The sequence below is a fragment of the Mustelus asterias genome, chromosome 20, assembly GCF_964213995.1.
Source record: "Mustelus asterias chromosome 20, sMusAst1.hap1.1, whole genome shotgun sequence".
Classification (NCBI taxonomy): domain Eukaryota; kingdom Metazoa; phylum Chordata; class Chondrichthyes; order Carcharhiniformes; family Triakidae; genus Mustelus; species Mustelus asterias.
In genome coordinates this window covers 819,455-830,963 of record NC_135820.1, presented here as the reverse complement: position 1 = coordinate 830,963, position 11,509 = coordinate 819,455, and the positions used below count along the sequence as shown (strand labels likewise).

The 11,509-nt window shown below is 53.0% G+C and overlaps 1 protein-coding gene across 1 annotated transcript in view; it reads right to left on the bottom strand.

Annotated features, from left to right (window-relative positions):
* Window positions 1-9,538: 9,538 nt before the first annotated feature.
* Window positions 9,539-11,509, bottom strand: part of LOC144508719 (high affinity cGMP-specific 3',5'-cyclic phosphodiesterase 9A-like) — a 33,594-nt gene continuing 31,623 nt past the window's right edge. Inside the window, exon 14 of the mRNA XM_078237028.1 lies at window positions 9,539-9,673. Coding sequence (XP_078093154.1) covers window positions 9,539-9,673 — 135 coding nt within the window. The remainder of the gene's footprint in view (window positions 9,674-11,509) is intronic.

The following is an 11,509-nucleotide window of genomic DNA, read 5'->3' as shown; positions in this document are numbered from 1 at the left end:
AGGGAGTGCCGCACTGTCAGAGGGTCAGTGCTGAGGGAGTGCCGTACTGTCAGAGGGTCAGTGCTGAGGGAGTGCCGCACTGTCAGAGGGTCAGTACTGAGGGAGTGCCGCACTGTCAGAGGGTCAGTACTGAGGGAGTGCCGCACTGTCAGAGGGTCAGTACTGAGGGAGTGCCACACTGTCAGAGGGTCAGTACTGAGCGAGTGCCACACTGTCAGAGGGTCAGTACTGAGGGGGTGCCGCACTGTCAGAGGGTCAGTGCTGAGGGAGTGCTTTCAGGCAGCGCCTTCCAGATCACAACAACTCGCTGTGTGTCAGGAATAAAATTCCCCTCATCTCCCCCCCCCCCTCTGGTTCTTTCCCCGATTCTCTTCAATCTGTGTCCCCTCTGGTTACCGAGCCTCCTGTCACTGGAAACACTTTCTCCTCATTCACTCCATCCAAACCCCCCCCTCCCCCTCGTGATTCTGAACGCCTCGATTCAATCTCCCCCTGAACCTTCTCCGCTCCGAGGGGAACGATCCCAGCTTCTCCCAGTCTCTCCGTGTGAACTGAAGCCCCCCTCATCCCCCGGAACGTTCTGGTAAATCTCCCCCTCATCCCTTTTCAACATTCTGACATTCTGAAAATACGAGAGACTCAGGATTGGACTTCATCCTAAAACCCGGACCAAATCAAGTCACTTATTAACTGTTCAGCAATAACCTCTCTATTTTTGTCCTGTGACTGTGGTGGACTTCAGTTGTGCCTTTGTCCGATTTGGACCACCGTTGTGTGTGTTTGTCATACCTGGACACACCCCCTTCCGGTTTGGTTCCACCCCTCGGCACCTAGTATAAAGGTGGCTGTCTCCTCCCCCTTGTTCAGTCCAGGTCGGTTATTTGTTGGGATCTGCTCCTGATTTTGTTATGAATAAAAGCCTACACTTGTATTGGCACACCGGTAGTCTTTCGCCTTATTGATAGCGTATCAATTTTATTCATAACATTTGACCCACATGGAGCAGCTTTTAAAACCCGACAAGTTAACATTGGACCCTCAAGAGGTCGGAGTCTCTGATAAATTTGACCATTGGCTGGACTGCTTTGAAGCATTCATCGACGCCGCTGCGGTCGTCGACTCCAACGGCTACAGTGATTCGGACCCTGAACACGCTCTTCACCCTGTTCGGTTTTCCATCCTATATTCATAGCGAGCGTGGGTCCTCTTTCATGAGTGACGAGCTGAGGCAGTACCTGCTCGCCAAAGGCGTTGCCTCCAGCCACACCACTAGCTATAACCCCAGGGGCAATGGTCAAGTAGAGCGGGAGAACGCAACCGTCTGGAAGGCCGTTCTATTAGCGTTACGGTCTAGGGGCCTTCCAATCAGCCGTTGGCAAGACGTCCTCCCGGACACATTCCATTCCATTAGGTCACTCTTGTGTACAGCGACCAATACGACCCCTCACGAGCGGATGTTCACTTTCCCCAGAAAGTCCTCCTCGGGTACTTCGCTCCCGGATTGGCTGATGTCCCCGGGGCCCGTTCGGAAGCATGTCTGGACCCATAAGGCAGACCCCTTGGTCGAAGAGGTCCAATTGCTCCACGCTAATCCTCAATACGCTTATGTGGCGTACCCTGATGGGCGGGAGGACACGGTCTCTGTCCGTGACTTGGCACCCGCAGGTGCCCCTGAGGCCACCACGTCCCTCCGCCCCATTGTCCCTTGTGTTGTCCGCCCAGAGACCGCTGCGCCCCTCCCCCTTTCAGTCCCAGTCTCCCACATTGTGCGCCCAGAGCCCGCTACGTCCCTCCACCCCCCAGCTCCGGTTCCCACTGTTCCCCATACGCCACCAGGGCCACTGCTCACTCCTCTCGCCCCTGTGTACAGCTCGCTTGAGTCGCCGGAGCCGTCGCCACGCAGTACCCGACGACTGGACGGGATGACGGATGGGTCCGCTTCACACCATCTGGCGCCTTCTCTCGACGCTCACTGTAAGGAGCCTGGGCCGACATCGCTCCCTGCTCGGACGACTCTGCGACCTGCGCTACGACGATCGCGACGGCGGATCAAGCCACCGGTTCGTCTGGACTTGTAATATTGTTTCCGCTTCACCCCCGTGTTGTTTTTTTAAAGGAAGGGGTGAATGTGGTGGACTTCAGTTGTGCCTTTGTCCTGCCTGGACCACCGTTGTGTGTTTGTCCTGCCTGGACACATCCCCTGCCGGCTCAGCTCCTCCCCTTGTCACCTCGTATAAAGGTGGCTGTCTCCTCCCCCTTGTTCAGTCCGGGTCGGTTACCTGTTGGGATCTGCTCCTGGTCCTGTTATGAATAAAAGCCTACACTTGTTTTGGCACACCGGTAGTCTTTCGCCTTATTGATGGCGCATCAGTTACCTCAGCTGAGAATCCTCGCAGGGTTTATTTATTGTTCTGAGAACAATATTGTCCATTAGAAACTGTCATGTCCGCAGCGAGTTGTTGTGATCTGGAAGGCGCTGCCTGAAAGGGCGCTGGAAGCTGATTCAACAGGAACTTTCAAAAGGGGCAATTGGGGAAATACTGGAAGGGGGAAAATTACAGGGATCAGAGAATTATAGAATCCCCACAATGCAGAAGGAGGCCATTCCACCCATCAAGCCTGCACTGACAACAATCCCACCCAGGCCCGATCCCCTGAACCTACGTATTTACCCTGCTAGTCCCCTTGATACCAAGGGTCAATTTAACACAGCCAATCCCCCGAACCGACACATGTTTGGACACAAAGGGGCAATTTAGCATGGCCAATCCACCGAACCCACACATCTGCACGGTGGCACAGTGGTTAGCACTGCTGCCTGAAAGCACCAGGGACCCGGGTTCGATTCCCGGCTTGGGTCACTGTCTGTGTGGAGTCTGCACGTTCTCCCCGTGTCTGCGTGGGTTTCCTCCGGGTGCTCCAGTTTCCTTCCACAGTCCAAAGATGTGCAGGTTAGGTGGATTCGCCATGCTAAATCGCCCCTTAATGTCAAGGGGACTAGCTGGGGTAAATGTATGGGGTTGTGGGATAGGGCCTGAGTGGGATTGTGGTCGGCACAAACTTGATGGGTCAAATGGCCTCCTTCTGCACTGAAGGGATTCTATGATTCTATCTTTGGACACTAAGGGGCAATTTAGCATGGCCAATCCACCTAACCTGCACATCTTTGGACTGTGGGAGGAAAGCAGAGCACCCAGAGGAAACCCACACAGACACGGGGAGAATGTGCAAACTCCACACAGACAGTGACCCAAGCTGGGAATCGAACCCGGGTCCTGGGAGCTGTGAGGCAGCAGTGCTAACCACTGTGTCGCCGTGCGCCCCCCCCCCCCCCCCCCCCCCAACGAATAGCGGGAGAGAGAGCAGGAACTAATTGGACAGATCTTTCATAGGCTTGGCACACCAATGATGGGCTGAATGGTCTCCTCCTGTGCTGAGAGATTTCACCACAGACTGGTACACACGGAAACAGCTCTGCAGACACTTCTGCACCGTCTACATTGAGCTGAGTGGAGGCAGAATGTCTGTTGGCTGTGCAGGAGCTATAAAAGGGTTTCAGGAATCAACTGGAGTCCACCTTTAATGGAGAATATGATTACCGTACAAACAAACATTGTCACATTGTCAAATCTACACAGTTTTATAGGGCCTATCGTTGTCACACACCAACCCAGAACAAAGAATAAAGAAAATTACAGCACAGGAACAGGCCCTTCGGCCCCTCCAAGCCTGCACTGACCATGCTGCCCGACTGAACTAAAACCCCCTCCCCTTCCAGGGATCAAATCCCTCTATTCCCATCCTATTCATATATTTGCCCAGATGCCCCATAAACATCACTATCGTATCCGCTTCCACTACCTCTCCCGGCAGCGGGTTCCAGGCACCCACTACTCTCTGTGTAAAGATTCTGCCTCGTACATCTCCTTTAAACCTTGCCCTTCGCACCTTAAACCTGTGCCCCCCTAGTAATTGACTCTTCCACCCTGGGGAAAAAGCTTCTGACTATCCACTCTGTTCATGCCTCTCATAATCTTGTAGACTTCTATCAGGTCTCCCCTCAACCTCCATCGTTCCAGTGAGAACAAACCAAGTTTCTCCAACCTCTCCTCATAGCTAATGCCCTCCATGCCAGGCAACACCCTGGTAAATCTTTTCTGTACCCTCTCCAAAGCCTCCACATCCTTCTGGTAGTGTGGCGACCAGAATTGAACACTATATTCCAAGTGCGGCCTAACTAAGGTTCTATAAAGCTGCAAAATGACTTGCCAATTTTTAAACTCAATGCCCCGGCCGATGAAGGCAAGCATGCCGTATGCCTTCTTGACTACCTTCTCCACCTGCATTGCCACTTTCAGTGACCTGTGTACCTGTACACCCAGATCCCTCTGCCTATCAATACTCTGAAGGATTCTGCCATTTACTGTATATTTCCCATCTGTATTAGATCTTCCTCACATTTGTCCGGATTAAATTAATTAAATTAAATTAATTCTATGATTCTAAACTTCATCTGCCGTCTCTCTGCCCAAGTCTCCAACTGATCTATATCCTGCTGTATCCTCTGATGGTCCTCATCGCTATCCGCAGATCCACTGACCTTTGAGTCGTCCGCAAACTTACTAATCAATCCAGTTACATTTTTCTCCAAATCATTTATATATATATTACACACAGCAAAGGTCCCGGCTTGGGAGCTGGGAGCTTCAATGACCTGAGTGTGGAGCGGGCTGTGAGAGTGAGTAAGTCTTCACCTCTCTGTTGAGGGCTCCAGTCACATCACACCTGGAGAACTGTGTCCAGATTTGGTCACCTTTCCGAGGGAAGGCTGTACCCCCGACAGAGGGAGTGTTGCAGAGCATTGCCTGACTGATTCCAGGGGTGAAGGGGGGGATTGTCACAGGAGGAGAGAATGAGGAGAATGGATCGATATTTTCCGCAGATATTTTCCCAGGATAGGTACAGCACGGGGTTAGATACAGAGTAAAGCTCTCTCAACACTGTCCCCCATCAAACACTCCCAGGACAGGTACAGCACGGGGTTAGATACAGAGTAAAGCTCCCTCTACACTGTCCCCATCAAACACTCCCAGGACAGGTGCAGCACGGGGTTAGATACAGAGTAAAGCTCCCTCTACACTGTCCCCATCAAACACTCCCAGGACAGGGACAGCACGGGGTTAGATACAGAGTAAAGCTCCCTCTACACTGTCTCCATCAAACACGATGTGGAGATGCCGGTGTTGGACTGGGGTAAGCACAGTAAGAAGTCTCACAACACCAGGTTAAAGTCCAACAGGTTTATTTGGTAGCACAAGCTTTTGGAGTGTTGCTCCTTCTTCAGGTGAGTGAAGAGTTGTCCCGGGACAGGTACAGCACAAAGTTAGATACAGAGTAAAGCTCCCTCTACACTGCCCCCATCAAACACTCCCAGGACAGGTACAGCACGGGGTTAGATACAGAGTAAAGCTCCCTCTACACTGTCCCCATCAAACACTCCCAGGACAGGTACAGCACGGGGTTAGATACAGAGTAAAGCTCCCTCTCCACTGTCCCCATCAAACACTCCCAGGACAGGTACAGCACAGGGTTAGATACAGAGTAAAGCTCCCTCTACACTGTCCCCATCAAACACTCCCGGGACAGGTACAGCACGGGGTTAGATACAGAGTAAAGCTCCCTCTACACTGTCCCCCATCAAACACTCCCAGGACAGGTACAGCACGGGGTTAGATACAGAGTAAAGCTCCCTCTCCACTGTCCCCATCAAACACTCCCGGGACAGGTACAGCACGGGGTTAGATACAGAGTAAAGCTCCCTCCACACTGTCCCCATCAAACACTCCCAGGACAGGTACAGCACGGGGTTAGATACAGAGTAAAGCTCCCTCTACACTGTCCCCCATCAAACACTCCCAGGACAGGTACAGCACGGGGTTAGATACAGAGTAAAGCTCCCTCTCCACTGTCCCCATCAAACACTCCCAGGACAGGTACAGCACAGGGTTAGATACAGAGTAAAGCTCCCTCTACACTGTCCCCCATCAAACACTCCCAGGACAGGTACAGCACGGGGTTAGATACAGAGTAAAGCTCCCTCTACACTGTCCCCATCAAACACTCCCAGGACAGGTACAGCACGGGGTTAGATACAGAGTAAAGCTCCCCCTACACTGTCCCCATCAAACACTCCCAGGACAGGTACAGCACGGGGTTAGATACAGAGTAAAGCTCCCTCTGCACTGTCCCCCATCAAACACTCCCAGGACAGGTACAGCACGGGGTTAGATACAGAGTAAAGCTCCCTCTACACTGTCCCCATCAAACACTCCCAGGACAGGTACAGCACGGGGTTAGATACAGAGTAAAGCTCCCTCTACACTGTCCCCATCAAACACTCCCAGGACAGGTACAGCACGGGGTTAGATACAGAGTAAAGCTCCCTCTACACTGTCCCCCATCAAACACTCCCAGGACAGGTACAGCACGGGGTTAGATACAGAGTAAAGCTCCCTCTACACTGTCCCCATCAAACACTCCCAGGACAGGTACAGCACGGGGTTAGATACAGAGTAAAGCTCCCTCTACACTGTCCCCATCAAACACTCCCAGGACAGGTACAGCACAGGGTTGGAGACAGAGTAAAGCTCCCTCTACACTGTCCCCATCAAACATTCCCAGGACAGGTACAGCACAGGGTTGGAGACAGAGTTTCCTTCTCTTTACTGGGTTTGAACCTGGTGCTTTCTGACTCCCATGTCTTGCAGGAAACAGTTTGAGAATTTGATGCATTGTTGCTTGGGGCAGTAGTTCTGTTGTCAATCCCGGGGTATCTCGGAGAGGGCCCCTTCCCCGAGGGGTCCTGGCGAGTTTGAAGTCCGTGCTGTACCGTGCTGATCAGAGTGCCCTCCTGACCCCCGTCCCACCGCTAATTGAAGCTGTCCTTTTTGGTCCAAGGAAGCACAGAAAAGTGACGGTTCAGGAGGAGGCCATTCAGCCCATCCTGTCTGTGTGTTTGCCCCTCCGGCAAAAAGCAATGTAGAAGAAACGAGCTGTGCATCTTAATTCCAGTTCCAAAGGCAGGTGGTTGTTGATGTGGGATGGTTCCTGGTCTGATGGGAATGATCAGTGTGAGGGTGGAGGTCTGGTGGAGACCTGGCTGATTGGACACTCTCTGACTTTCAGAATCACCCCTGTTTCCTCCTCCCGCCACTCCTAACGTCCGAAGCAGAGAAGAGAACAGTTAATTTGAGGAGGAAGACAAAGCTTTTTCTCGCTGATATTCCCGGATGTTTCTAGTGCGGGATCCTGAGGGTGACGGAGTACGAAGGTCGCGATGGGATCATGCGAATCGATTATTTATCCTAACGGAAAGATTTCCAATCCTGGGCCCCACAATCAGAATCGCAGAATATAACGGCAGGTTCAGGAAGCAGAAAGCATCCCTTCCACAAAGGCAGCAGAGTTCAGGAAGGAGCTTCAATCAGCGTGCATTGAAATGTTCCAGTTGTGGTCTAACCGAGGGATATGGAGACTGGAACTGTGCACAGTGCTCCGAGTGTGGGTCTAACCGAGGGATATGGAGACTGGAACTGTGCACAGTGCTCCGAGTGTGGGTCTAACCGAGGAATATGGAGACTGGAACTGTGCACAGTGCTCCGAGTGTGTGTCTAACCGAGGGATATGGAGACTGGAACTGTGCACAGTGCTCCGAGTGTGGTCTAACCGAGGGATATGGAGACTGGAACTGTGCACAGTGCTCCAAGTGTGGTCTAACTGAGGGATAGGGAGACTGGAACTGTGCACAGTGCTCCGAGTGTGGTCTAACTGAGGGATATGGAGACTGGAACTGTGCACAGTGCTCCAAGTGTGGTCTAACTGAGGGATAGGGAGACTGGAACTGTGCACAGTGCTCCGAGTGTGGGTCTAACTGAGGGATAGGGAGACTGGAACTGTGCACAGTGCTCCGAGTGTGGGTCTAACCGAGGGATAGGGAGACTGGAACTGTGCACAGTGCTCCGAGTGTGGTCTAACTGAGGGATAGGGAGACTGGAACTGTGCATAGTGCTCTGAGTGTGGTCTAACTGAGGAATATGGAGACTGGAACTGTGCACAGTGCTCCGAGTGTGGTCTAACCGAGGGATATGGAGAGTGGAACTGTGCACAGTGCTCCGAGTGTGGGTCTAACCGAGGGATAGGGAGACCGGAACTGTGCACAGTGCTCCGTGTGTGGGTCTAACCGAGGGATATGGAGACCAGAACTGTACACAGTGCTTCGAGTGTGGTCTAACCGAGGGATATGGAGACTGGAACTGTACACAGTGCTCCGAGTGTGGTCCAATCGACGGATATGGAGACTGGAACTGTGCACAGTGCTCCGAGTGTGGTCTAACCGAGGAATATGGAGACCGGAACTGTGCACAGTGCTCCAAGTGTGGGTCTAACCGAGGGATATGGAGACCAGAACTGTACACAGTGCTCCGAGTGTGGGTCTAACCGAGGGATATGAAGACTGGAACTGTACACAGTGCTCCCAATGTGGGTCTAACCGAGGGATATGGAGACTGGAACTGTACACAGTGCTCTGAGTGTGGTCCAATCGACGGATATGGAGACTGGAACTGTGCACAGTGCTCTGAGTGTGGTCTAACCGAGGGATATGGAGACTGGAACTGTGCACAGTGCTGGGAGTGTGGTCTAACCGAGGGATATGGGGACTGGAACTGTGCACAGTGCTCCGAGTGTGGGTCTAACTGAGGGATATGGAAACTGGAACTGTGCACAGTGCTCCAAGTGTGGTCTAACCGAGTGATATGGAAACTGGAACTGTGCACAGTGCTCCAAGTGTGATCTAACCGAGGGATCAGGAGGCCGGAACTGTGCTCAGTTTCTATAGATGTTGAACTGAATCTCTCTGCTCTACAATTCTGGAAACATCATCCCCTCCCCCGCCAATGCTTAACATGCTGAGTTATTCCTGATTAACCGATGCCTTTCCTGGACCTGACTGGTGTCACAGATCCTGTTGCCCCATCCAGCTGACACAGAACTGTCTGATCCAAGGATCGTGTTGGCAACGTAATCTCCCATCCAAAGAACAAAAAACAAAGAACAAAGAAAATTACAGCACAGGAACAGGCCCTTCGGCCCCTCCAAGCCTGCACCAACCATGCTGCCCAACTGAACTAAAACCCCCTACCCTTCCGGAGACCATATCCCTCTATTCCCATCTTATTCATGGATTTGTCAAGACGCCCCTTAAAACTCACTATCGTATCCGCTTCCACTCCCTCCCCCGGCAGTGAGTTCCAGGCACCCTCTGTGTAAAACACTTGCCGCATCTCCTTCAAACCTTGCCCCTCGCACCTTAAACCTGTGCCCCCCAGTAATTGACTCTTCCACCCTGGGAAAAAGCTTCTGACTATCCACTCTGTCCATGCCCCTCACAATCTTGTAGACTTCTATCAGGTCTCCCCAATCCACTCCTATTCTTTCTTTCACTCCCTCCTCTAATCGATGTGATAGGTTAGGATGAGAATTACGCCACGCTCGAGTGTGAACCGAATTCCGGCGTTACTTTGCTCATGATTTCCTCGGATTTCTTCAGCTCCTCATAACGGTCTCGGGACTCCCTCAAGGGCTGGATCATCACCACGTCAATCTGTGTGAATAACTGCGAGACAAGGGCAGCAGAGTATCAGTCAGAGATTCCACCCCCCCCTCCCCCCCCTGCCCCCACCGCCGCAGTCTTCCATCAACAATTCCACTCAGAATCCCAGAGCATTCAAATCTCACCTCAAGAACAAAGAACAGGCCCTTCGGCCCACCAAGCCTGTGCTGCCACATGAAGCCTTTCTAAAGACTTTTTGCCTCCATCTCCCGCTATTCGCTGCCTATTCATGTATCTGTCAAGATGCCTCTTAAACGTTGCAGTTGTATCTGCTTCCACCATCTCCTCTGGGAGCGCATTCCAGGCACTTACCACCCTCTGTGTCAAAAACTGGCCTCTCAAAGTAAAAATTAAAGTTTAGTTATTAGTTACAAGGAGACTTACATTAACACTGCAATGAAGTTACTGTGAAAATCCCCGAGTCGCCACACTCCAGCGCCCGTTCGGGTAACACTGAGGGAAATTTTACCACGGCCAATCCACCCAACCAGCACGTCTTTCAGACTGTGGGAGGAAACCGGAGCACCCGGAGGAAACCCACGCAGACACGGGGGAAAACTCCACACAGACAGTGACCCAAGTCGGGAATCGAACCCGGGTCCCTGGCGCTGTGGGGCAGCAGTGCTAACCACTGTGCCACCGTGCCCCCGGGAATCGAACCCAGGTCCCTGGCGCTGTGAGGCAGCAGCGCTAACCACTGTGCCACCGTGCCCCCGGGAATCGAACCCAGGTCCCTGACGCTGTGAGGCAGCAGTGCTAATCACTGTGTCACCGTGCCCCCGGGAATCGAACCCGGGTCCCTGGCGCTGTGAGGAGGCAGCGCTAACCACTGTGTCACCGTGCCGCCGGGAATCGAACCCAGGTCCCTGGCGCTGTGAGGTAGCAGTGCTAACCACTGTACCACCGTGCCCCCGGGAATCGAACCCAGGTCCCTGGCGGTGTGAGGTAGCAGTGCTAACCACTGTGCCACCGTGCCCCCGGGAATCGAACCCGGGTCCCTGGCGGTGTGAGGTAGCAGTGCTAACCACTGTGCCACCGTGCCCCCGGGAATCGAACCCAGGTCCCTGGCACTGTGAGGCAGCAGTGCGAACCACTGTGTCACCGTGCCCCCGGGAATCGAACCCGGGTCCCTGGCACTGTGAGGCAGCAGTGCTAACCACTGTGTCACCGTGCCCCCGGGAATCGAACCCGGGTCCCTGGCACTGTGAGGCAGCAGTGCGAACCACTGTGTCACCGTGCTGCCCCTCACATCTCCTTTAAACTGTCCCCCTTTTACCATAAACCTGGGATGGCACAGTGGCATGGTAGTTAGCACTGTTGCTTCACAGCTCCAGGGACCCACGTTCGATTCCTGGCTTGGGTCACTGTCTGTGTAGAGTTTGCACATTCTCCTCGTGTCTGTGTGGGTTTCCTCCGGGTGCTCCGGTTTCATCCCACAGTCCGACATGCTGGTTAGGTGAATTGGCCGTGCTAAATTGACCCTTAGTGTCAGGGGAATTAGGAGGGTCAATAAGTGCGGGTTAAGGGAATGGATCCTGGGTGGGATTGTGGTCGGTGCAGACTTGATGGGCTGAATGGCCTCCTCCTGCACTGCAGGGATTCTGGGATTCGATGTTCCCCAGTAATTGACATTTCCACCCTGGGAAAAGACTCTGACTATCCATTCTATCCGTGCCTCTCAGCATTTCGAAGACTTCTATCAGCTGACCCCTCAGCCTCTGGCGTTTAAGTGAAAACCAACCATGTTTGTCTCCTCATCGCTCACACAAAGCTCCTGGAACATTCAACCGGGCCGGTGCCTGAGGAAAGGGGGGGCCAAGACACCAGGAGATATTAGGG